This window comes from Rana temporaria, chromosome 7 (genome assembly GCF_905171775.1).
Source record: "Rana temporaria chromosome 7, aRanTem1.1, whole genome shotgun sequence".
NCBI classification, from domain to species: Eukaryota; Metazoa; Chordata; class Amphibia; order Anura; family Ranidae; genus Rana; species Rana temporaria.
In genome coordinates this window covers 17,201,975-17,229,510 of record NC_053495.1, presented here as the reverse complement: position 1 = coordinate 17,229,510, position 27,536 = coordinate 17,201,975, and the positions used below count along the sequence as shown (strand labels likewise).

At 44.5% G+C, this 27,536-nt stretch overlaps 1 protein-coding gene across 3 annotated transcripts in view; it reads right to left on the bottom strand.

Annotated features, from left to right (window-relative positions):
* The window catches only part of PLXNA1 (plexin A1), a 460,603-nt gene that overhangs the window by 384,634 nt on the left and 48,433 nt on the right, over nt 1–27,536 (bottom strand). For all 3 annotated transcript variants that reach the window (XM_040358985.1, XM_040358987.1, XM_040358986.1), the window contains exon 2: nt 17,364–18,688. In XM_040358985.1, the coding sequence (XP_040214919.1) occupies nt 17,364–18,530 (1,167 nt within the window). In that variant the 5' untranslated portion in view covers nt 18,531–18,688. The remainder of the gene's footprint in view (nt 1–17,363; nt 18,689–27,536) is intronic.

Below are 27,536 nucleotides of genomic sequence, written 5' to 3'. Positions count from 1 at the left end.
GAAGTGGGAATACCGTCTCCAGGCCGAGCGTCATAAATCAGCGTTACCTCACTGGAATGACCCGAGCGAGATCTAAGGAATGCAGCTAGGATGTCTTCTGCATGAGAGACAAAACAAGTCAAAGCATGGAACATTCTAGATATAAACATCGGTCTATGACGGCTGATCACCAACGCCATATGAGGGATGACAGAAGAAGAAGATTCTGTACCCTACAATACGGCGGCCATTTTAAAGAACTAACCACCATGGCGATTTACAGCATGAGGTATCCAATGGAGCTCTTCTCCATCCTCATAGCAACCAGGTTCTTCTTTTACACCTTATCCATTTAAAAGTAAACCACATGACATGATAACATGCTATACTACAGGTCTGGACAAATCTAAATTACTTTTGGCCTTCCCACGTTTGATGTCTGGAATTGCACTTCCCGACAAAATGCTGGCCTTGAAGCAGCACCATTCTGCTTCAGCCTCCAATCACATTTGAGTGCAGTGTATTTAGGTGATCTTGAGCACAGCGGAAGCCAATCAGCAGGCGCAGTGCAACTCGCACATGCTCAGTAGGGAACGGGGCAGGGAAGCCGGAGCGCTTCACTTCCTGGTTCCCTCACCGAGGATGGCGGAGGGGAGCTGAGTGACGAGCGATCGCTCGTCCTCTGCTGCGGACGGCGCTGGACTCCAGGACAGGTAAGTGTGCTGATATTAAAAGTCAGCAGCTGCAGTATTTGTAGCTGCTGACTTTTAAATATATTTTTTTTCAGCGGACATCCTCTTTAAAAAAAAAAATAGTTATTTAAACTTAAATACATTTTGTTCTGTGGGCGAATTGGCGCAGATTAAAAGTAGTCCTGGCAGCAGATTCGTGGCGAGATCACTTTTAGGAGGCAGCAGAAGGAGGTGCCCCACCCCGCCACTTTCTGGTCCTTTCCAAGCTTACTGGAGCCATCGGTAAGCCCAGAACTTAGCCGATGTGGCCGATGGCTAGGCAGGAAGTCGAGCGAGGGTAAGCTAGCCCCCCCCACTCCGCTCTACGCCCTTGGAGGACTGGAGCGACGTCTGACGTCTCTTCTGCCTCTAGGGCTTATAGAGATGATTTTTTTTTTTGTGCTTTGTTTTGCTTTTAAGGGTAAATGAGATCAGAGGTCTTTTGATATAAAAGAAGACCTGTCATGCTTATTTCTATTACAAGGGATGTTTACAATTCTTGTAATAGGAATAAAATGTAATCAAAAAATAAAAAGGATCAGTGTTAAAGTGAGCGATCTTAACTTCAACAAAGTATATTTGGATGTTTCGGCCCACGCTCATGTTAGCATCTTATGTAGCCCTTCACAAATTGCACACACCTTGCCGCCTTCTCCACATTCCACCAGTCTGGAAGACACAGGAGTTAATATTCTGCAGTGTTCCCGCTCCGGCAGACCCTCACAGCGACACAAGCTCATCCAGTCAGCGTTAAAAGGGAATGGCAGGAATGGAGTCGGGAGTTGGGAGGTTCGGTGATCCGTGAAATCACTTCATATCACCGCCACCAAGGGATGATAGATTTTCCACAACAACCACAGGCCCCGCCGGACCGCGACTGGAACTTCAAAAAAAGGGGGGGGTGTGTTTTAAGGAATGGCACAATGCTGAATGGGAGCCAAGTGATTGGCTGGCGGCAAAGGGTTAACACGAAAGTTCAAAGAGTGACCTAAAAAAATATACAGTTTGAAGAAATCGCATGGCTTACACAATGGGAAAAATACAAACCCTCGCTGCTCCGCCAACCATCGCGGATGCCAGACCATTTTCATGCACAAGTCTACTCTAGCATAACAGAGTACATGAGGGGACGTGACATCATTTATCAAAAGGGCAAAACAACATGGATGAATGAACTCCATTCCAAGATCACATCTCAAATACCAAAAGATTAAAGAAAATCTGCACTGAGCAAGTACAGGGGCAGCCAATGACGAGCGGCACAGCAGAAAATGCCAACTTGCTTGGCCTGGCTTTAAGGTTATTAATCCAATAGCATCAATGTTCATTACGGAGATGGAAAAGGCATGCAGATCAAGAGCCTTTACTTGCTGAATGCTTGTTTCAGATCAATAATTCCAAGTATTGAAGTCAACAGCAGTTAAGCAACTGGATCTTCCAAGAGTAGATCAGCATGGCATCCTCTACATTCATCTCAGTGCAGATCTACTTTGAGGGCCCAATCACAAATTTCTGAATAGGTTCCTTTCTAAGCACTTTCCGGCATACTTCCATTCAAGACCCAGCGCGCTCAGTGCGCCGTAGACATCGGTGCCCGATTTTTTGCAAATATCTCCTTAAAGCGGAAGTTCACCCTAAAAAAAAACTTTCTACCATGCCATCCAGCATACTAGTGTCAGCTACTATGTTTTTTTTTGCGCCGTACTCACAGTTTAATCCATTAGTTTCGTTTCGTATTCCCCGCGGGGAGTAGACATTGCTATGAAGAGGGGAACATAATTGACGGCTGGCCATTTGCGCGTCACACTTCCCGAAAATAGCCGAAAATAGCCGGAGTAGGACTCGGCTCTTCACGGCGCTATACGGCACCTGCGCACAGACTAGGAGCTGACTGCGCAGGCGCCGTGAAGAGCCAAGTCCTATTTGGGCTATTTTCGGGAAGCGTGACGCGCCATAGCCGGCCGTCAATCATGTTCCCCTTTTCATAGGAACGCCTACTCCCCGCTGGAGTCTGAAACGAAACTAATGGATTAAACTGTGAGTACAGCAGAAAAAATAAAAAATAAAGGCATACTGTAGCTGATGCTAGTATGCTGGATGGCATGGTAGACAATTTTTTTTTTTTTTTTTTAGGGTGAACCCCCGCTTTAACCATGTAGGTCAAGAGATATTGCAAGCACCTACAGGTAAGCCTTAATGTAGGCTTACCAGTAGGTGAACGTATAATCAGAGGGTTTACAACCACTTTAAATACCAGTGTACCCCAGTATCATTTTGTTTTGTGGGCAAATTCGCTGCAAGATCACTTTTAGAGGCAGGGAAATAGGTTGTCGCCCCATCCCCAGCCTCCTCCGCCACTTTCTGGTCCTTTCCGAGCCAAGCCATCGGTAATCCCAGAACCAATCCCATATGGCCGATGGCTAGAGAGGAAGTCAAGTGAGGGAAAGCTAGCCCCGCACTCAGCTCTACGCCCTTGGAGGACAGGAGCAACTTCTGACGTCACTTCTGCCTCTAGGGCAGTGATGGCGAACCTTGGCACCCCAGATGTTTTGGAACTACATTTCCAATGATGCTCATGCACTCTGTAGTGTAGATGAGCATCGTGGGAAATGTAGTTCCAAAACATCTGGGGTGCCAAGGTTCGCCATCACTGCTCTAGGGCTTAGAGATTTTTTGTTTTTGTTTTGCTTTTAAGGGTAAATGAGATTCGAGGTCTTTTTGACCCCAGATCTCTCAATGAAAAGAACTTGTCCTGCTCATTTCTATTACAAGGGATGTTTACATTACTTGTAATAGGAATAAAAGTAATCAAAAAAATGAAAGGGACAGTGTAAAGAAAAAAAAGAAGTCGCACCCACATATGTAAACAGTGTTCAAACCACATGTGAGGTATCACTGCGATTGTAAGAATGAGAGCAAAAATTCTAGCACTAGACCTCCTCTGCAACTCTAAACAGGTAACCTGAAAAACATTTTTAATGCGTCGCCTATGGAGACCCCAGTTTGTCGCCAATCTACGAGCGTGCGCAATTTTAAAGGCATGACGTGTTGGGTATCCATTTACTCGGCGCAACATCAGCTTCCACGCTATACAAATTGGGCTATTTCTTTCCAAAAAAAAATTGCGTTTGAAAGACTGCTGTGCAAATACAGTGCGACATAAAATATTGCAACGATCGCCATTTTATTCTCTAGGGTCCATGCGTTTTTGGGGGGGGGGGGGGGTTGGATGTTCCAAGTAATTATCTAGCAAAAAATATTAAGTTAAACTTAAGCTCCAGGAAAGGCCTAGTCGGCAAGTGGCTGGAAAATGCGCCCAGAGGCGATTCAGTTTGCATGCGTTGCGCTATACAAGTCATTCATTCATTCAAGTGGATATACAATACATACGCATAAAGCACTGCATAAAATTCTTGGCGCTATACAAGTGCCTGTATTAATTCGCATCTCATTTATTGGGCTGCCTTCAAAGCAATGCATGCAAAAGGGCCTTAAAACTTCCAGACTTGTGAAGCTTTTATCCCGAGCCTCACGGCGCTCGAGAAGCGGTGACAATCAGGTTGCCACCATGTTGCTCCATACACTGGCCTTCCCGTCAGCACAGGTCACCTGCGTCAATCAGCAGAATTTTATAAAAGCGTGTGAGGGCAGAAAGGTGACAGCATAGGGAAGGCTCACTTGGGAGAAAGGTAATTAAATGTACCTAGGAGGGGAAAAAAAGGAACATCAAACATGAAGCGGGCAGAAATGGTGAAAGGGGCACTTGCACTTTAAACGCCACTCATCTCTATAAAAAAAAAAAAAAGCCGGCGTGAAATTGTATCTTGGCCGCGCGCTGAACTGAGCAGCTCGATTTGCGTCTTCGGATTCCTTCTCTCGGCGCCTCCTGCATATGTAAGAGGGATGAAAACACTGCTGCTGTTTACTACTCTCCCGCTTTGTCTCAACAAACTCGCTGGGAAACGACAAATACAGCTGCACACCAGCGAAAAAAAACCTCCACAGCAGCAAGTGGCGTCAATAAATAATTACACTGACAATTAGCTCATTAACATCAAACCGCCTCGTTAGGAAATTCTCTAGCTAAACATTCATAGCGTTTCTTTACAGTGGAGGATTTAGGGAGGGGGGGGGGGGGCTCTGTGGCAATGAGATGGGAGGGATCAGTGTGCCGGTCAGTTGTTATCCGGCTCACTGCTACTGCAACATTTAAAGCTGAACTCCAAGCAGCTAAATCCAGAGATGGGATGCATATGAGAGAGGTTTTACATGTCAAGAATTGAAACTCCGCTTTTTGGATCCCTCCCCCCTCCGGTGAAACATTTGGCACCTTTCAGGGGGGTGCAGATACCTGTCCGGGTCTGATCCCTGTGGGAAATCCAGCCTGTGATGTCACACAGCCCCCCCCCCCCCCCCCGTCTTCTGACAAACACTGTTCCCAGGAGAGAGCGGGGACCAGTGACGGGGCACCGCGATCCTCGCGCATGCGCAGTAGGGAATCGGGCAGTGAAGTCATCAGACTTCACTTCCCGATTCCCTCACCGAGGATGGCGGCGGAAGCAGCCGAGGACCGAGCGATTGCTCAGCCTCAGCTGCCGACATCGCGGGCGCGCTGACAGGTAAGTGTCCTTTTTTTAAAAGTCAGCAGCTGGCGTATTTGTAGCTGCTGACTTTAAAAAAAAAAACGTCCGAACCTCCGTTTTAAGGCTTACCTGTAGCTACCCAGGATATTTCCTAAACCTGCACGGTTTAGGAGATATCCCCCTGTGTCTGTATGTGCCGAAGTCATTGGCACACGCGCACTGGGGGCAAACTGAAGCAATGGCACCCATGTGCCATTGCTCCAGTCTTTGTGCTGTTACCGGCGGTTCCCGCCCGCATTCGCAGGAGTGACATCGCGGCTCCGGCCAATCACAGCGCCGGAGCCGTGATACGCAGAAGTAACTCCAGGGTGACATGTTGGTGGCCGGAGGGGGTGACGTGGACCGCTGCGGGGGCTTCGATCAGGGGTAAGTCCTACATAATGAGCTAGTAGGCTATGCATTCTAGCTCATTATGCCTTTGTCTTGCAGGGCACTTTTTTTTTTTGAGGAGGGTTTACTTCCTCTTTAAGGCCTGGTTCACACCTATGCAGGTTGCAGTTTGCATATTGCAGGTGCATTTTGTGTTTAATACACATTTTTGATCTATTGAAGTCTATGAAACCAAAAACCAGAAAAAAAATCCCTGGTCCTTCCCATAAAATGCACACATGTGAACGTGATCCATAGCAAACAATGTTAAAACGGACTGTTGTGCGTTTCTGCAAAACTGAAAAACGCACACAAAAAAATGCATTGGCGCGAACCAGGACTTAAAAAGAAGATATTTTTCTTGAGCTAAAGGCGCAGATAATAAATTCACCTTGATTCATGATAGCAATTAAAAGTTGAATGGAGTACAAATTTTAGATAGATAGATAGATAGATAGATAGATAGATAGATAGATAGATAGATAGATAGATAGATAGATAGATAGATAGATAGATAGATAGATAGATAGATAGATAGATAGATAGATAGATAGATAGATAGATAGATAGATAGATAGATAGGATTTTTTTTTTTTTTTTATATATATTTATTTATTACTGTCGTTTTTGGTCAAGTGCGTCCTGCATTTTAGGTACCAAAATTTACATTCGGTGAACCTCTAGTTTACATGTCCCGTGACCGCAAAGAAAGTGCTAAAAAAAAAAATATACATTTAATAGTGTAAAAAATAACAAAATAAATGAATTAAAATTAAAAAAAAGTAAAGTGCCCCTGTGCTCACCCAAAAAAAAGACTTTGCACGGCGGTCCCTTACGCGCGCAAACAGCGATCGTCCCACACCATCTGAGGTATCACCGCCAACATCAGATCATGGGCAGCAATTCTGGTAGCCTGTAAAAGGCTTTTAAAGCATCGCCTATGGATAGTAACATTTACGTAGTTTGTCGCCCTTGCATGGGTATGCACAATTAAAAAACGTGACGTGTTTGGTATCTATTTGCTTGGCGTAACGTCATCTTTTATACGTTACAACAAATTGGTTACATATGTGTTTTCTGCATTAAAGCGAAAATACTATGGGACATAAATTGCAATACCCACCAATTTCTTCTATAAAAAAAAATCTATAATGTTAAGTAATTTTCTAGTAAAAAATCCTGATTGATTGTTACATGTAAACAAAAAGTGCCGGAAAAGGCCCGGACTGGAAGTGGTTACAGGGCCATTAAGTAATGAATATTTATGGATTATTAGGATATAATTTAGAGTCACTTTAAAGGAAAATCCATCCCGCCTTTTATTTAATGTCTCCTACAAACGCAGACACAAAAGCCCTTCTAACGGCTGAATTATGCAATTTAATATGTCAACACAGTCTGCAAGCTGGAGACACAATATACAAATCAATCATTTGCATACTTGTGGATTATACAATAAATAATTCGATCCATAAGCCGGCAGCTGTGCCACCAACAGTACAGGTAGGATCTCCTAAAGCGTCGAACGTAAGGGTTCTTATCAGCGTGGGACAGTAGTGGTGGAAAAGTTACCAAATTCGGTTACCAAATTTTGTGGAAGAGACAAGAAGATCGGGAAAGTTTGAGAACGCCAAGCCAAACATTTGGAGCACCTACAATGGTGAAAGAATTGGAGCTCCAAAACAAGAAAACCTCAGCGTTCAAAACGTTGTACGGTTTAAAAAAAAAAAAAAAAAAAAAAAAAGGTACAAAACCACTTCTGCCACCCCCAAATTCCACACCGCCAACAAACCGGAGAAGAAACCCACCAAAGACGACCCTGCTTGCTACAACACATAACACAAGAAGAGTCTTCAGTCCGACTCAATCCCCTTTCCCCCCCAATCTGTACTGCCTGCCCGATGGTCCCCCCCCCCCCTCCACAGATTCCTTCCATAGTTAATTTCCCTGGGGGGAGCCCGCTGAGTGACAACATAAAGTTAATAAATGATAATTAGCGCCAGGAGTGAGGGAGAAGGAGCAGCTCACGGCTTTCAGCAAATCCTTCAGCCTCCACTAATGATGGCCTGGCAGGAGGAGATTAATCCCAACCCGGGAACCCTGAATGGCCCTTCCCCACTGACAAGTCATGGGGAGCACAATCCAAACAGGCTGAGCTTATTAACTAGCTGGAGGAAGAGCGCGTTACCAGTCAGGCGGCCTGCTGCTAATTAGCTTTGTGTGGATTTCTGGAGTTCATGAACAATTGTATTTATTTGGGGGAAAACGCGTGCGCACACACCCCTTTCTAAATGACTGGTAAGCGGGTTTGCATGTCAGCTGAATGTACAAAAAAAAAAAACAGAATTTCCACTAATGAGTCAAAAACAAAAAACAAAAGAAAAATGTAAATTTTGTTTCGCCAGCCACAAAATACACTACCTTCGATATGGTGGCCATGTTTTACCTCCATTTAGATCGCTTTGTAAATTACCAGTTGATCCTGGCAGCTTCCAAATGGTATCATACTTCCAGCAGAGGACCGTCAACTGTTTCTGGCCACCACTGAAATGACTGCAAGTTCTTGCGTTGTCGGCCCTGCACTGTGCCAGGAAGATTAAGCCCCCACAGCCCTCTAGCTTGCATTGAGGGCTACTCCATTCCGGAACAGTCCCTGCCTATCCCAATTCCTAACTATGGAACCGTCCTAATTATTTGCATTTGCTTTTGGACAGAACCTGTCAGGTTTTGTTTTCTATTCTGGGTCGCCATTGGGTAGCTTTCCCCTCAGTTTCTGTTAGAAAAGGAAATGGTGGGAAATCGGTCAAGTGTGGGGGACACACTGCAACATGAAGGCCTCTTGAGCCCCCTAGGGAAAGAGAGCCTTGACTGATGGGGGCATGGCCAGGTACTGGACAAGGCGGTGGTCATGGCAGGATTGGCTACTTGGGGGGTGGGGTCGGGCCTGAGTTCAGATAAAAGGGATCCCCCCAGGGAATTCTGGGTCTTTTGGAAGCCCGCTGGGAAGAGCTGCCCACCCTCCCGTCCCTTTTTTGGTTATGGTACGTCACAGCTTGCTGCGGTTTTTCTTGACCTTGCCAGCAGAAAATGGCCGTAGTGGGCCATGCCCCTTTATGGACACCGGAAGTAGGCGGCCTGTCCAGCACTTATGGTAAGGACAGGCCCCTCCCTTCTGGAATGGTGCTCACAGTACAACTGTGACTGGCACGGGTTATAAATTGTTAAAATTGTTATGTTGCTTTAATAAAGCTGTGGCCTTGCCCTTTCCAACTTAATGGTTGTAAGAGTGTTTATTTATTGGATGAAGGGGCAAGGGGGAAGGTTTATGTACATAAGTTTGTAGTAAGGGGTACCTGGGCGTATTGCGCCTCAGCAGTCAAGACACTTTTTCAGTAGAACGGGAAAAGGTTAGACCCTCTCTCGGGTTACTATCGGCGTTTATGGTTTCTTGACCCAATGACAACCATTTATTAATTTCTCTTCCGATCAAAGAATCCGGAGGTGAGGTAAAATCTCCTCGAGAGACAAGTGGTTGCCATCTGCAACAGGAACGTTTATCATTTTATTGTAGCCAATGTTTGAGCCCTTCTGGTAAAACATGCCTTGGAAAATGGACAGGCCACAAAATGGCCACCATCCCTACCTAGCCATGACCTTGCTCTTCACGCGATTCCAATAGATCTTTCACCTTTGTTCAAATTTGGAGACACAAGAAATACAACCGTAGAGCACGGCACACCAATGGTTAACTTCATACTAAGCTACGGCAGCACGCCAGGGCCGCCACTGGAGAACCACGGCCTTTCCCGTATGTCCTCTCAGCTCAGCCAGCGCTCATGTAACAATTCCATCATTTGTCGACTATATTGAATTAGTTTGAAAACAAAATCAGATCTACGAGCGGAGAATAACTCCCCTTCAGCGTGTCAAACATCTGTTACCTGTCTCACTGCATGGAGGAAGGAAAAGCGCAGCACAAGCAAGGCTGCATACAGTCAGACCTCCAGCAGGTTGGAGGAGCCGACATGACAGAAACCTGATGTCCTAAATTGTCAATTAAAAATTTTAATTTATGGTTTAAAGTCTCATTTCTATGTTGCGCCACAAGCTAGATATTGTTTAATTTTTTTTTTCTGCAGTAATTGCTCCCAGCGCTTCCTTCAATCTTTAAGTTCCGACCTTAACCACTTTCCTTTGGTCCTTTAAGAAATCTCAACGCCAGAGGCATATCATAGGAGTTCTGGCGATATGATCACTGATTGGCTGTCACACAGAAACGAGATCCAAAAAAATTCCAGATCACCACTTTGTGACCAGGAGCTCTTGGTGGCTAATGTCCCGTACACACGAGCGGAAATACCGCCAGCAAAAGTCCAATGTGAGCTTTTGAACGGGAATTTCGACCGTGTGCATGCTCCATCGGCCTTTTGCTGTCAGAATTTCCGCCAGCAAAAGATTGAGAGCTGGTTCTCAAATTTTCCGACAGAAAAAATTCCTTTTGGAAAATCCGATTGTCTGTAGTAATTAAACTTGCACAATTCGGACTCCTTCTCGGAAGCATAGAACTTAATTTTCTCGTCTCGTCGTAGTCTTGTACGTCACTGCGTTCTTGACTGTCAAAAGTTCAGAGAACTTGTGTGACCGTGCGTATGCAAGCCAAGCTTGAGCGAAATTCCGTCGGAAAAAACATCCAAGGTTATTCCGACGGAATTTCCGCTTGTGTGTTCGGGGAATTAGAGTGCTATTGAGCCAAGTATTATTGGCTGCAGCACGGTGCGTGGTGGTGGATTGTTTTTGAACTGCCCTGTGCTGAAAAAAATAGCGCATGCAGCCCTTTCTTCGGCTTATTACTTTGTGGTGGAAAATCACTAAAACAAGCCTCCCAACACTGTCCTACCACACCCGGTGTGAACTAGCCCTCAAAGACCGATTTTTAGGAGAGAACGCCAACCCAAGCGACAAATCACCAGCAACTCAGGCAATACAAGATCAGTTTTTCTGAACCTTTTTACCCTACAGGAACCCTTGAAATCATTTTTAAGTCTCAGGGAAACACGCCCCTTACATTGGTGGCCAGTGGACAGAAACCCCCTCTTACATTGGTGGCACAGAATGCCACCCTTACAAGCAGCAAAAAAGATGATCGTGCCCTGTAGCTGGCTCTGCCAAGTGGCTTTGACCCCAGAACTATCCATGCACTTCAATCCAACTTGGTAGAGTTGCCACAGCTTAAGGAATCAAGCAACTTTTGGAAGAACCCTAGAGTTCCGCAGAAACCTGGTTGGGCATGCTTGGCATGAAGAATTTCTAGTAGCGGTTCATTCTCATGCTCTAAAATTGCGTGTCAGACATGGTTCTAAGAGCAAGCCCTAAGGAATTGCCATAAATACCCACATCACTTTCTGCGGCAATGGGTGGCCAACGTGGCACCCAAGCTCCAACCTATTCATCCTGGAGGAAGCGCTGAAATAATTTTCAGGTCTAGGGGATCCCTGCTAAAATCATATCATCGGTTCAGTGTGAACAATGCTCGTTAGATTGGTGGTCAGTTGGATAAATGCCCCCCCCCCCCCCACACACACAGTGGTGGTTAGAATTCCACCTTTTTGCGTCCACAAATAAGATCATTGGTGTCCTGCTACAGGCTACATCAAGTGGTGATGAACATAAATATATAGTCCTCATCAGATAGGGGGTCAATTAGCTTCAACTAAAAGGAACCCCTAGCAACTTCTGGAGGAACCCTGGTTGAGAAAGACTGGACCAGCCACTTCAAAAGCAGTATGGACCCCCCAACGCGTTTCCTCAAGTTAAACAGATGATCTGCCCACCGAATGTACAAAAATTTTACATTTCCTCCATCTCTCTGCTCTGTTACATAAACAGACAATTTTTTTTTTAAGCAGAGTACTTTGATGCAGATTGGGGTCAGGGGAAGACAAGAAAACAGAAATCTATACACATACATTTTTATAAGGGATTAGAAAATGCAATAAAATCATTTGTGACTAGATTAGTCCACTCTGGTCTCTGGGGGGGGGGGGGGGGTGCGCATCACTCTGCTCCTGTTATCTAATCTTTACAACACAAGCAAATGGCTTTCTAAAAATGAATTCTGACCATTTCCTTGTCACAGACTTAAAACATTACATGAAAACGCGTGAGTGTGCGCACAACATATAGCCATACATATACATTACACACACACAATTTAATATATATATATATATATATATATATATATATATATATATATATATATATATATATATATATATATACATATACATACACACACACACACACATAGCTTTTTTTCTCAGAAAATAGGTGCAGGAACTCAACCACGATCCCGTTCAGATTTAAAAAACAGTAGAAGGGTCTTAAAGGGGCATTAAATACCAGGATTACATTACATACAGAGCTGCCACTTTTAAACACAGAGACCAGACTTCTATGTTTACAAGTGATTGTGGTGAGCAGTCACCAAAGGGTCTGAGCCAGAGGTGGTGGAACAGAGTTCCCCCAAGTTCCCCCTGAAAAAAAAAAGTATATATATATTTATTATATACATATATACACACACACACACACACACACACACACACACACACACACACACACACATAAATAAATATATTTTTTTTTTCATAGTTTGTTTTAAAACAGGTAATTTTTCTCCTTCACTGATGAGGCCGGCCGAGGTTCGGAGATTTTCGTCGGCAATGATTGCGCATGCGCAGTCCTTACAGGAACCAGCTCGATAGGGGAACCTTAACAACAAGTCACCGGCACTAAATGTTGAATGAGAAAGTCGAGTTCAGTTTTAACGAAATATTAGGTGTGGCCTTTTGGTAGGTGAGGTGATCCCTGTAGATTGACCGCCACTGGACTATAAGCTCATTTATCCCTATGGAAAGACCATCCCATAATACGATACCCGCACAGAATCTGAGGTTGCTCAAGCAGTCTTTAGGTTTCCCTGCATGCACTGCTTCTCTCCCAGGGCCGCTGGCAGATGAAGCCCAGTTTGGGTGAACTTGAAAATTAAGGCCTAGGTTTGTAGATAACTTCAAAGCTTCCTTCACAATCCAAAACAAGGACGCAAATGTATTTTGTTGCGCTTTAACGATAAGAGCCTGTAATGTTATTCCTAGGTGAATACAGTTAATTATCCAGATAAAGCCTTTCGGGCATTTAAAAAAAAATCTGCCAACATGACCAACCATATCAATAGATAATAAAAGTATCACCCCCACCCCGGTCGGGCAAATTGCAGAGGTGACAGGTGAGGACCCTTGCAGAGATCGCCCTGTGCTCCAGATATATATATTATATATATATATGACGGGATGATTGCATGTGCCACAGCGGGAAATGCGGCTAAATATTGCTCTTTCATTGACGGAGTGATTCGTCCTCTCGCTCTAATCTTCGGCTATAAACGCGAGCTCTCTGAAGTATGTTATTACTCTGATCTGCAAAAAAGATTATCGCTCCTGATAAGTCCCGTCAGCGAATTAACCTGAGCTGCAAATCACCGACAAAAAAAAAAAGAAACAAACAATGAAAAACAAATAAGTCTAAAATCTCAGCGCTACGCCTAAAAAAAAAAAAAAAAAAAAAATTATAGGAGAGGGAAGCAATTTTCAGGCAATTTCTTCCATTCCTCAGCAAGCTTTCTACGTGTGAGGCTTGTTGGAGAAACAATCAGGAGAGAAGATCACCATTATAGGAGAGATAACTATTGTTACTATTACTCTTTACAGCTTCTGAACACCTAAACGGCGGGTTTAAAGCAGGTTCAAGTACCAATAACAGTGCTGAACAAATCCAGGGTCGCAAATGATCCTTTCAAAAAAATAAAATAAAAATAATAATAATATTACAGTTGAGTTGGAGCCTAAGTTGAGTCCTTTCCTGCTGTTGCCAATGGATGGCTCCTGGATCTCTAAAGGAAACCTGGACTGAGGATATTTGGATGCTGCCATAGCTGATGTCCCTTCCCAAAACTTCTAGTTTCTTGGCGGTCAAGATGAGCCAGTGGCTTTCAGTGTCTTCTAAGTGGGTGCCCCATCGCTGGCTTCAGGAATCGTGCCCCCCATCAGTGCCAGCGGGAAAAACGTCGCCCCCATCAGCGCCAGCGGGAAAAACGGCGCCCCCATCAGCGCCAGCGGGAAAAACGGCGCCCCCATCAACGTCAGCGGGAAAAACGGCGACCCCATCAACGTCAGCGGGAAAAACGGCGACCCCATCAACGTCAGCGGGAAAAACGGCGACCCCATCAGTGTCAGCGGGAGCAATAGTGCCCCCATCAGTGTCAGCGGGAGCAATAGTGCCCCCATCAGTGTCAGCGGGAGCAATAGTGCCCCCATCAGTGTCAGCGGGAGCAATAGTGCCCCCATCAGTGTCAGCGGGAGCAATAGTGCCCCCATCAGTGTCAGTGGGAGGAACAGTTCCCCTTATCATTGGTGTCTGGGGAAAGAACAGTACACAAAAGGCGTCATTGAAAGGAATATTGCCCCATCGTCAGTATCAATAAAGGGAATATGGCCCCACCGTTGGTATCAGTGGAAGATGCGTTACCCCATCATTTGTGTAAGTGGAATAATGATGCCCCATCATTGTCAGTGAAATAAACGTCGAAACATTGATATCAGTGGGAGGAATAGCGATTTATATCAGTGGGAGGAATCCCCAGGAGCGGGATAAAGTCAGGCAAAGGGTCACATCTGGCCCACGGACCGCAGTTTTGAGACCACTACCCTGAAAATGAATGCAGTTTAGGTTATGATTCTATTTCGACATTCCTGAATTGTTTCCGTCTACGTGCCAGGCAGACGTTTCAAGAAGAGTTCAGCAAAGGCCACCTACATATTTCTCTGTACAGACATCCCTTAAAACATGCTACCTTGTAATCTCAACTGACTACTAAATTCCATTAAAAACATTTTTTATTTTTGCCATGAAAAGCAAAAAGTCTGAGCATATATTTTTTTTTATTGTGGCAAACATCCTTTATTATCAGGTCACATAGTCCTTTAGACTCCATGAGAAACAGTACTGCCAAGGGGACAATAGTGACATTTCTAGGTTTCTTTACCCCAGTGGTGATGGAGGACACAACAAATGAAAGTTTGACACCCTTGCCACTAAATGCTCTGGAAGGCCAAGGGTAAAGGAACCAACAATCAGACAAATTCCAACCTCGCTCAGGTAAGACTGTTTTCCTGATCGCAAACAAAAGAATTCGCTCAAATGCAGTTTATGCTTATTGAAAAAATAAATAGGATATGTGGATAGTAAACTCTCACTAATCTATCCCAGGACAGTGACCAGAAAAGGCTTTTAGATGAAACCAAAAACTAGACTAAGGGACACTCGCTGGCCTTTTGGTCAATATTCCTCTCACAGGCACCAGGGATGGGACGCCATTCCTCCCACTGGCACCAGGGGGGATGGGACGCCATTCCTCCCACTGGCACCAGGGGGGATGGGACGCCATTCCTCCCACTGGCACCAGGGATGGGACGCCATTCCTCCCACTGGCACCAGGGATGGGACGCCATTCCTCCCACTGGCACCAGGGATGGGACGCCATTCCTCCCACTGGCACCAGGGATGGGACGCCATTCCTCCCACTGGCACCAGGGATGGGACGCCATTCCTCCCACTGGCACCAGGGATGGGACGCCATTCCTCCCACTGGCACCAGGGATGGGACGCCATTCCTCCCACTGGCACCAGGGATGGGACACCATTGCTCCCACTGGCACCAGGGATGGGACACCATTGCTCCCACTGGCACCAGGGATGGGACACCATTGCTCCCACTGGCACCAGGGATGGGACACCATTGCTCCCACTGGCACCAGGGATGGGACACCATTGCTCCCACTGGCACCAGGGATGGGACACCATTCCTCCCACTGGCACCAGGGATGGGGCACTATTCTGCCCATTGACACCAATGATAGAGCACTATACCACCCCCCAATTGCAAAGGAGACAATGTTTACACCCACTGACGCCAGAACATTTTCTACTTCCACTGGCTACAATTCGGCCCCCCTAAAGTCTGAAGAACAGTAAACTGGCCCTCTGTTAAGAAAGTGTGGACACCCCTGAGCTACCAATTTATCCAGATTGCCTTTTTCTTTGTAGCTTCCTTCTGTGCTTTCCGATGCATTTCTTTCTGTCCTCCAGCTGAATTATTTATTCTCATTGTCCTGGAACACATCATAAAACCTACTACTATTTAGACACAGCAGAATCCTACACAGAAAGCCCAATAGTAATATCCCCACGCAAAAGAAATGGCTCCACCTAAACCAAGAAACTTAGCAGGAAACCACAAAGAAAAGGAAAATACTAAATAAAAGTGCTGGGTCTGAGATTTCCAGACACTCAATTGCCCTCAAATCAGTTCTAGGAAAAGAGCATACTATCATACTATCACATAAACCAAACACTATCTTGGGACAAAGGAAGGACAACCACACCATGGATACATTATACATCCTTAATGCGCGAGATCCTCTTTTCTGTATATGTTGTCACATCAGCAATTTTTTTAAAAGAGCGATATTTCTAAAAGAAAGTATATGCAAGGCCACTTTTACCTTCTGAAATGTCTAAAAAGAAAATGGCAAAAAATAAACCTACTGCCAGCATAAGCTCAGCATAACAACAACAATAAAAAAAGAAGGATATTTAAAATGGTACTTTCACAGGTAAAAAATAGAAAAATTATTATGGTATACAATGGTTACTCAAGTCACATTGTATCTAAATGTTATTAAAATGATTTTAATTTTATCATTTTATGTAAAATGCAATGAAATATGGCTACCTGGAGGCCTTCTGTACACAGATGGTATACAGAACGCCCCCTGAAAAGGTAATTTCCACCTTGTGTGATTGGCTCACTGATTTTCCCAGAAGTCTGCAGTAAAATACAAATCTGATTTTTGGCACCCCTTACAACAAAAACTTCATTTTTGGTAAGATACTCTAAAGCACAGGTGTCAAACACAAGGCCCGCGGGCCAAATCCGGCCCTCCAGGCCATTTCATGTGGCCCTTGCACCTCTCCTGCAGCCCTCCTCTGATCCTCCTTCAGACACTTACTTTCTGCTTTCAAGCAATGCATCCAGCTTCTTCCCAGCAGCATAAGGAAAGGGGGTGCACTGTGATGTAAGGGAGAGTGGGGGACTCAACTTCGGATGGTGGAGTGGCTCTTGACATCCAATGTAAAAGGGGATGTGCTGGACATCTAATCTTACAGATGCAACCGGCCCTTTTGAGGGCAATCATAATGCTGATGCGGCCCACAAAGAAATTGAGTTGGACACCGCTGCTCTAAAAGGAAAATTACATCTAAAAAGGGGTGCAGACCATGCCACTTTGCTTAGAGCCCTGCAGGTGCAGCCACTAATAGATAAACTATAAAACCACTCCCATTAGATTCACTCTGTACATGGACACTCAAAACCACACAGCTATTGCTTCAAAACAAAGGGTAGGAATATGTAACCAAGTTTGGTAAAAATCCCTGCAATGTACACAGATCACCTAGATGGAATGTATTTATTTTTTTAAACAGAAAAAGTGGAGTTTCTCTTTAACAGTTATTAACTTACCGAGTTGATGCAACCCAGCTCTTTGTTTAAAAGCCAAGGCAGAGAGAGTTTTCCTTCGCCCCGGTAGCAGGACTGAATACGTTCCTTAATTTTATCCTTGATCTTCTTCAAGGTGAAAAGGCAAAGAACAGACTCCTTTGGTGGTTTGATTCGATTTTTCTGACCCTGTGCAAAGACAGTGAAAAGAATGTCTTCCCTCTCGGAGATCCCCAACTCTTTGGCCAGGCGTTTCCCAGGCTTGCTCAGGTAAGCATCCTGTATGAGACGATATTCCACACCATCTTTCATGCATCCGATAGGGAATTCCACATAAGAGTAGAATTTGGGGTCTTCCACACAAAGCCGGACAATTTTAGATGTGAAAAACTGCTCTCCGGTAGAATCGGGAGAAGTCAACTGTGTATCTAATTGTAGGGTCAAGTAGTAGACAAACTGCTCACTTCTGAAACTGTACACATAGTATATGTCAAAAGTTGGAAATTTGGACAGCGTGTCCGAGGGAATCTTAAGTTGTGAAGATACAAACTCATCCTGGTAGACAAAGCCAAACATCTCTGCATTCTCCTCGCTGGGCAGAAGCTTCCGACTAGAGAGAGTGGGAAAATATTCAGACTTTCCATCTATAGGTGTCCCAACAAAAAGTTTGTTCTGCCCATTAGGAGCCTCAATAATGATTCCAGACATGGTGCCAGACTCATTAATACTGGAGAGGTAGTGCTCCTTACGATGATGAGGTTCTCCCAATTTGAAGAGGTCCCCTATACGTAGGAACTGACAGATCCCCTGAGAGGCGCTGCCACAGGCTATTAAACGGTCCAAAGTGTAGTCCACTAGCAGCAGCTTGTTGACATTATTAGTGGTGACAAGTCCATGCTGACAAGACTGGACGCTAGGAGGAGGGTAACACTTTTCGTTGTCTTCAATGGGACCCGTAACATGAGTGCGCAAGAGGGTCAGGTTACTTGACAGTTTGAAAATCCTGTTCACGGCCCCCAAGTATACCTCCCCGGTTTTATTATGCACCACCAAATGAGTCAAGCTCCATTCACTGCCCGTAAAAGTTCTAAATGGCTTGGGGTAACCATTCCCGGGAAGAATCCAGGAGACCCCCAAAAACAAGACAGTCCATAAATGCAAAGGAAGAGACCTCCACGTTTGGGTCATCATCTTTGAAAATAATATTAAAGCAATAAAAATTATACAAAAAAATAAAATAAATTAAAGGACTAGGAGGGAGTGGGTAAAAATAAGGGGTTAGGTTTCCAAGTGGACTTGCGCTGAAATCTTCATTTAGGATATGGTCTGAACAGTCAGCCGGGATATACCTGAAAAACAAAACAAAAAAAAAGTATTAGCATCAAGAATATTATGTTAATTATACACCATTACATTTCATAAAAATATATGATTTCATCAGATCTTCAACCAGCATGCAAATAATTTGTATTGAAATTCAAATTTTAGGTGCCATTTTAAGCAATATTGTAGTCACCAGCAATATTTGTGTACCTCTCATGCTGCAATGTTATTTGTGGTCATTGAATATATCTTCAAAAGAATATTTCCAAGATTATTCCATCTATGGCCATAATGAGGTTTAAGTACAGCAAAAGAAGAGCACCCCAAATTTGTGCCACGTGTCTCTATTGGTGAGATAGATGTACAGAGTGCCCCCTTAGATATGAGGTACAAGACCAGAAGTCTCCAAACTTCCTTAATAACGAGCCTGTTTACTGTCCTTCAGACTAAGGGCGAGTGGCGGGCTGTGGCCATTGGTAGTAGAAAATGCCCAAGCAACAATTGAAGTAGAGTTGGTCTCGGGCCTGGTGCTTACTGGAAGTAAAAATAATTTCACAGTACACGTGGTCAGTAGCATGGGAAATGGTGCCCTATTATTGGTATTAGTGGGTAGAATAGTGCCCTCTTCATTGGTGTCAATGGGACGAATAGTTTCCCATCATTGGTATCAGTGAAAGGACTAGTGCCCAAGGCCGATGTCAGTGGGAGGAATCTTACTCCATCATTGGTGTCAGTCGGATGAAATATGCCCCATCTTTGGTGTCAATGGGAAGAATAATGATAACAGTTGGTGTCAGCGAAAGAAATGGTGCCTCTGTTTTGGTGTCAGTGGGAGGAATAGTGCCTTATATCAGTGGGAGGAAAAGTGCCCCAAAAAAACAGATAAAGTGAAGCAAAGGGCCACCTTTAGCCCACGAGCCAGTTTGGAGACCATTGGTCAAGAGCTGGGGTCGCCAAACTATGGCCGTCCAGCTGTTCAGGAACTACAATTCCCATCATGCCTAGTCATGTCTGTGAATGTCAGAGTTTTACAATGCCTCATGGGATGTGTAGTTCCGCAACTGCTGGAGGGCCGTAGTTTGGAGATCCCTGGTCTAGAGGGAAAAAAAGATTTAACCTAACATACAAAAAGGCTTCTTCACAGTAAGAGCTGTGAAAAAGTGGAATAGACCCCCCTCGAGAACTGGTTCTGGTCAGCTCAGAAGATCGTTTTAAAAAAAATTGCTGGATGCATTCCTAAATGCACAAAATATAACTGGATACTCTATAGGTAACACTAGGGGTAGTTGACCCAGTGAATGTCTGATTGCCTCATGGGGGATCAGGAAGGATTTTGTTTTACCCACACTGCAGCAAAATGGATCATGCTTTATTGGGGTATTTTTTTTGCCTTCCTCTGGATCAACTGTGGGTATAGGATTGAGCATATAGGAGGTTGAGTGTTCGCTTTTTTTTACTATTATTGGTTGAACTAGATCAGCGGTGCCCAACCAGTGGCCCGGGAGCCACTTGTGGCCCGCAACCTCCTACTCTGGGATGGAATAGAATACTGTTATTAAAGGTTAGTTTATTACTAAAATCACAGGCCCGGATTCTTGTACGAGTTACGCCGGCGTATCTCCAGTTACGCCGGCGTATCTCCAGATACGCCGTCGTAACTCTGAGTCCGAGCCGTCGTATTTTGCCGCCCGATTCAAAGAATCAGATACGCCAAAATTTCACTAAGATATGACCAGCGTAAGTCTTACGCCGTCGTATCTTAACTGCATATTTACGCTGGCCGCTAGGGGCGTGTACGCTGATTTACGCCTAGAAATATGTAAATCAGCTAGATGCGCCATTCGTAAAAAAAGTGTCATTTACGTGGGGTCTGAGAGTTTGAGAATATGGCACTTGCCTGTCAAAGTTGCGGAGGCGTAACGTAAATATGATACGTTACGCCCGCACAAATATACGCGCTTCTACGTGAATCCGGGCCACAGTGTATATCTGTTCTGCAGGGGTTACTGGGCTGCTTTCAAACTGATCCACAGGTAGAGAGAAGTGCACCTCCGGGTTACCTGCACTGTACCATACACGTCTATTACCTGCGAGTTTGGTGTGCTTTTAGAAAGTGCACCACACCTACAGGATATAATAGAAGTCTATGGCAAAGTGCAGCTAACCTGCAGGAAGGCCACAGGTGAACTGTGCTGCACCCGCTCCGCTCATTGTGGCCCGGGACCGGTTACCAAGACGCTTAAGTGGCCCTTGCTCTTCAAAAGGTTGGGCACCCCTGAACTAGATGGACTGGTGTCTTGTCAGCCTAACTATGCAACAATTTATAGCCTGTCTTCTTTTTTACCGACAGCCACATTGGATAAAGGCCTTTCAGGACCATCCAATATAATAGGCGATATGTCAAATGTGTTCTGAAAAAGAGAATGCTAGGCTCCACCCACTTTCTGGACCTTGGCCTCTTCTCATCAGGATGCAAATTGCAACTCTACTGTGACATACAATTGAGACCAATAAATTCTTACTTCCTACCATTACAAACTATACATTTATACACTTGCCCCTAAATAAAATGAATGTTCCTTTAAATGTGCCCTTTCCCCAACCCCTCCCAAGTCCCAGAAGACAGTTTAATAGCGTACGAGTTTAGGCTAAAGCTTATTTCCACACAGAGAGGAAAAAAAATTAAGCAAACAAAAAGTGTCACAGTCCTGGATTATTGATGTCCTGTCAAAAGTGTCTGTGACATTTCAATTACGGGACTCACTGTGCGGAAGGAGCCAAGGATGAGAGGAGACCAGAGCGCCATAAGAAAACATCCTAATCTAGACAGAGGTTCAAAAACAGTAGGACGTTACCCACAGCACCGGTACTGTGCTTAGAGGAGAAAAAAATTAAAATTGTATCGTGCAATTTGCTTCTTTTCTTTAATCTCCTCAATACACTCCGAATAATAAAATGATTATTAAAAACGGCCAATGAATGTCCTACCAACGTGAGTAACTTGTTCTTCCAGAACACTGGAAGACTTCTGTAACCAGTCTTTTTTTTTTTTTGTTTTCTACGTTTTTATATTGTTCCTTTTTCTATATTCTGCCAATAATGCAAAACACTACATAGGCATCTGACATCGGAACCGATTAGCCCCAGGTGACTGCGTGACTTATGAATATGTGAGGAAAGCCTTTCTCAAATGTTTTAGGCCTAAGGAACTCTGAAAACCCTTGCTAAAATAAATTTATCAAAAGGTCATTGTAAAAATGCCCTAGATGGTCAGTGGAAAGACTGCCCCCAATACAATGGTGGTTAGAACCAGAGTCATCTTATGGAAAGGGCACTCTCCTGGGCACTGCCCATCGGCCACAGGCACATGGGAGCCCCACAATAATCTTGCACTACATCATACTTGCCAACTGCCTCAGATATGCTGGGACAGGCATTCTTTTTACTAAACTGTCCCGATATGGTCGTGTCCCAGGAAGGGTCTCAGAACCTATACTGTGCCCTCCTAACCCCCCCGTACTGTGCCCTTCTGCATCCCCCCCCCCCTTGTGCCGACTAGTCTTTGATTTATAGAATGTTTTCCTTTCGTAAAATAGATTTTATTGAAAGTATCAATATAGGTTTAATTCTATCAACTATACTTTATTTCTTTGAAAGTAGGTGTGTTAATTGGGGAAGCTGGTAGGGGCCCCAGCGCATTACTTTTCCTAGGGGACCCAGCGCATTACTTTGCCCAGGGGCCCTTGATGCTATTGAGGCGGCCCTGGTCAGAACACTACCCTTCACACAGCCCAGGCGAGGGCAAACTCAGGCCTTCCAGCTGTTTTGAAACTACAAGTCCCATGAGACATTGCAAGACCCTGACAATCACAGGCATGACTCCTAGAGGCAGTGGCATGATGGGATTTGCAGTTTCACCACAGCTGGAGGGCCGACATTGCCCACCCCTGACACAGCCAAAAAGATCACTGGGGTCATACAGCTGGCTCTGCCAAGTGGAGTTGGACCCGGTACTATGAAGGCACCATTCGATTTTTTCTTTTGCAAACAAAAAAAAGAAATCTCTATACGAACATTCTCTGATGACTTCAGCACATTTGCAGCGTTTGCCTGATAGCACTGATTTTGTTGCCTACTATTGCACCCTAGGCCTTCCATAAATTTGGGCCTGATTACTAATTAACGAAAAACGATAGCTCGTCTTTGCGCAAACTTGAATTACAGCGTGCCTCATCGATTCCGCAAGTCAGATAAAAGCCAGAAATTATAAAACCATTGTCTCAATCACAAAAGACACGTTTGCAAATCGGCTTTGGAATTTATGAGGAGTTGAAGATTCTCAGAATTATATTTGAAATATTAAATCATATGAAGTAGATGGAAATTCTCAGCAAACTGAAGTATTTTAATACCGGATCTATCGCCTATCGGCAATGCACGGGCCTCTCTCATCCGGGGATGCGGAGAATGATTGAAGGGTGTACGTGGTGAACAGAAGTCTCTGGTGTAGCAAGTGAGAGAGACTGAGGCACCGGCAAAGAAAATTAAGGAAAAACACTTGTACCGGAACGGACCCCCGGGTAAATATTAAACACTTGCAGAATGTTCCTGTTCATGAAACCCCTAGCCCATCCCGCTGCCAGAGAACAGTTCACAGTGCTAGCCCAAGACAGAAAAACTGAATAATACAAAAACCCGGCATCGCTGTCTTCACCATTGTCATCGTACTTCGGATTTTGGGAGGACAGAGAAGAAGAACACCGTGTCACTTGTCATCCACCAGCAGGAGATGAGCAGCCCGCAGGCAAGTATAGGCAGGCTGTGTACTGGGGACGGAACACAGGCAATTATATGAGGAACTGCCGAAAGTCAAAGCCTGCTGGCAGCTAATCAGCTTTGCCAAAAACTTCCTTATTACTGCCTTAAAGAGCAAGCCAACCCCCCAAAAAATGGATTTCAGTTTCGGGTGGAGTACCCATTAACAGCTACACTTACCTTTGGGAATCTAGAATGGGAGCTTTCTATCTAGTTTTGGGTTCTCTCCATCGACACAAGCAAAATTCACTTTAGAAAAGGCGGCTGAGAAAGTAAGAAACTCACAGCTGTCGAGGGCAAGAGGGCCAAGTCGGCAAGCTACGGATGGAGTCAACCGGAAAATTGCACTGGAATCGGAGATACTGTATGAAAACCTGATGGGTGAACCAATCCACCAGAATCCACCTACAACTTAAAGTTGAAGTTTCTTGCCTGCTTAAAGTTTTGCCTTCCCTGGGTCGTCCCTTCCTTCCTTCTTTGACAACATGCTAATAAAATTTAAAACGACTTGCTGCAAAAATTCTAACGTGAGAAAGTCAAAGTGTGCAGTGAAATCAGAGGAAGCAATTTCAGTAGAAGAGAGGAGCCTGTACAAGATGGAAAAGAAGGTTGGCGGGTCCAGCTTTAAATTCTTCAATCTTTTATAGTCTATCTAGGAAACATACCAATGCCATCAGGTTGAAGAACGGCTGTCCTTTAGCCAACAGAAGTCACACGACCATAAGAAAATATCTCACTCCACAAATCGAATTCTTTATCTTAAAAACGCCACAAAGCTACTGAAAAATTGTAAAAGATATTCATAGATTTTATGGGTTTATTGGTCCTAAAATACAGACGGGGGAATAAAACTGACAAGGTTAAGGTCCCTTTAAACACTTCACATGAAGTATTTTGCAACAGTAAGAAGGTTGAAGTGTCAGAGGCCCTATAAAGCCTTCCAAGCAGCGCTAATCGGCCTTGATAAGGAATGTCACAAGAGAGGTTTTACCAAGTAACAAAACAAGGGCATAAAGAGTTGTCACAAGAGAGATTAGGGAACTGAGAGCTTTATGTTGTTTGCATTACTAGGAGCACGACTGCAGAGTTTCTTTGTCTACATGATGGCCGGTAATTCACACTGAACGTAGACGTGGATACAGTCCACAGCCACTGGCAGAGGAACCCATTTAGATTTCGGAACCAATATTTACCTTGAGGGAGCATTACACTACATCCCATGAGGTCACCTTGATGCCGGCAGTCATAGTTTGCCAAGTGACAGTCTTGTATACTTCACAAGAGGGCATAGACGTCAGAGGGCGGACATCTTCAGCCGTCCGGGAAAAAGATGTCAGAGGGCGGACATCTTCCGCCGTCCGGGCAAAGATGTCAGAGGGCGGACATCTTCCGCCGTCCGGGCAAAGATGTCAGAGGGCGGACATCTTCCGCCGTCCGGGCAAAGATGTCAGAGGGCGGACATCTTCCGCCGTCCGGGCAAAGATGTCAGAGGGCGGACGCCTTCTACCATTGGACAAAAATATCAGAGGACGAACATCTTCCACTATTCAAACAAAGATGTCAGTGGGTGGACATCAACCAGCATGCAGACAAAGTTGTGAAGCAAATGGACGTCTTCCATCTTTCAAATAAAGATATCAAAAGATTGACACCTTCCACTATTCGAACAAAGATGTCAGAGGGTGAATACCTTTCAGACAAAAGATGTTGGAAGGTGGACACCTTCCACCATTCGGACAAAGATGTCAGGGGGTGGACACCTTCCACCGTTCAGGCAAAGTCGTCCAAGGACAGACGCCTTCAACCATTGGACAAAAATGTCAGAGGATGGACATCTTCCACTATTCAAAGATGTTGGAGGGTGGACATCATCCAACATAAGTACAAATATGTCACACTATTCAACTACTTAAACAAAGATGTCAGAGGGTGGACATCAACCAGCATGCAGACAAAGTTGTCAAGCATATGGACGTCTTCCATCTTTCTCATAAAGATGGACACCTCCCACTACTGAGACAAAGATGTCAGAGGGTGAATACCTTTCAGACAAAGATGTTAGAAGGTGGACACCTTCCACCATTCAGACAAAGTTGTCAAAGGATGGACACCTTCCACCTTCATCATTTACACCGGATGGAGCTTCTGTGTAAATGAAGCCGGCAAACAGGCTTCATTCATAAGTACTACATTTCAATATAACGGTTGAAATTTATTTAATTTAGTGCTTATGTTGGGATCAAAGACCTATAACTCCTACCTCCCAGAGTGGGATTGAAACCTAGTGCCCAGAGCACCAACCAAAGTCCGCCAATGATTTATAGGACGTGGATGCGAATCTGGCTGCTTAACCAGCCTACCCAGAAGGTCAGATGGAATTATTCACAAATCCAGCCCTCTTAACTTCTTAGTCAGAATGGCCTTTTGCATCTTCCATTGCCATCAATGTAAAACGACAGATGCAACAATTAATCACATTTCATAAGCAGCATCCATTAAACTGATTTCCTGGTAGTCCCATCAGCCAATTAAACACCCACAAACTCTTTGGCGCTTAGCCCCGGGACAAATCTAATATTATTCCTTCAAAAAAATAAAAAAAAATATTGCAGTTGGTTGTGTTTGATTTTAATTACTAAATGTAATTTTGTTTGCAAGATAGCGAGCAGGAACTGCGATTATAAAACAATCAGCTCTGCAGAAATAAATAAAGTAATGGAAGCCGTCGGGAACAAAGGGTTGCATGAGCCGTGGCGGCACAGAGCCCTCGCAGTCATGCCACTTCCTGCATCGGGGTAGGCATTTAGATCGACTTTAGCGGCAATCATGTCCTGGACAGAATTCTTTTAGACAGGCAGCAAAATGTGATTCTCCAGTTTATTATAGTAGTGGCACAGAAAAAAAAGGGGGTAGCCTGTTCTTTTTTTAAAACGCTAGCTGCCTGTCCAAAGACGCAAGTTCCAACTTTATTTGATGCATGCTTGTTCCAGGACAGAGAGACTTAAAAGTATTCAAACCAGGGACAGCCAAGCATCTAGCATTTTCAGCGTGCACCCTTCTTCCTACGATGCAGCACTGGATGGAAAAGAATTTGGAGGGGCTGAGAGCAACAGAACTTGAAGGTACATGTTAATACACACACTTAGAAATAATGATTTTCTTTAAACCAGACTTTAGCCCAGGTTCACACTGGGTACTATTTGCTTCGATTTGAGATGCGATTTCACATGTGAAATCGCATCCCAAATCGTCGGCTTTTGCCGGCAATGACACCGTCCTAATCGCTGCGACGCCGCATCTGCGGCGCTGCACCGATTTCAAAAGGTAGTTCCTGTACTACTTTTTGCGATTTCGGCCCGTGATATACATTGACATCTGTGCAGAAACCTGCACAGATGTCTCTTAAATCGCGGCCGAAAATCGGGACTGCACGGCTTCACTCCCGCAGCCCAGTGTGAACCAGGGCTTAGTGTCACTTCAACCACTTGCCTACCGACGACTTTTCCTGCCCAGGCCAATTTTTCAGCTTTCAGTGCTGCCACACTTTGAATGACAATTACACAGTCATGCAAAACTGTACTGTACCCGTATGAAATATTTTATTTATTTTTTTTGCACAAAATAGAGCTTTCTTTTGGTTGTATTTAATCACCGCTGGGTTTTCCTATTTTTTTGCTAAACAAATGAAAAATAATTTTGAAAAAAAAAAAAAAAATTGGTAAATTTTTCTGCTTCACTGGCGAGGCGTCACCGGTGGGCTCAGATTCGCAGCCTTGATGGGCTCCGAGTCGCAGTGTAGAGGTCTCTAACAAAAGGCGGTTATCAGCTCTCCTTTCCCCAACGCCGACAGTGTGAAGAAAGAAGTGACTATAACAGACTTTTGTTTACATCATGATTAGCCGTCATTGGACACAGCTGATCACACAGTATTGGCCCATTACCTCGATCTGTGATCGGCCGAGTCCAAAGGAGCATGCCACAGTGCAATCAGCGGAAGACATCATATGACGGCCTCCCAGAAAATGTTATATACCATAAGTATTAAAATGATTACAGAAC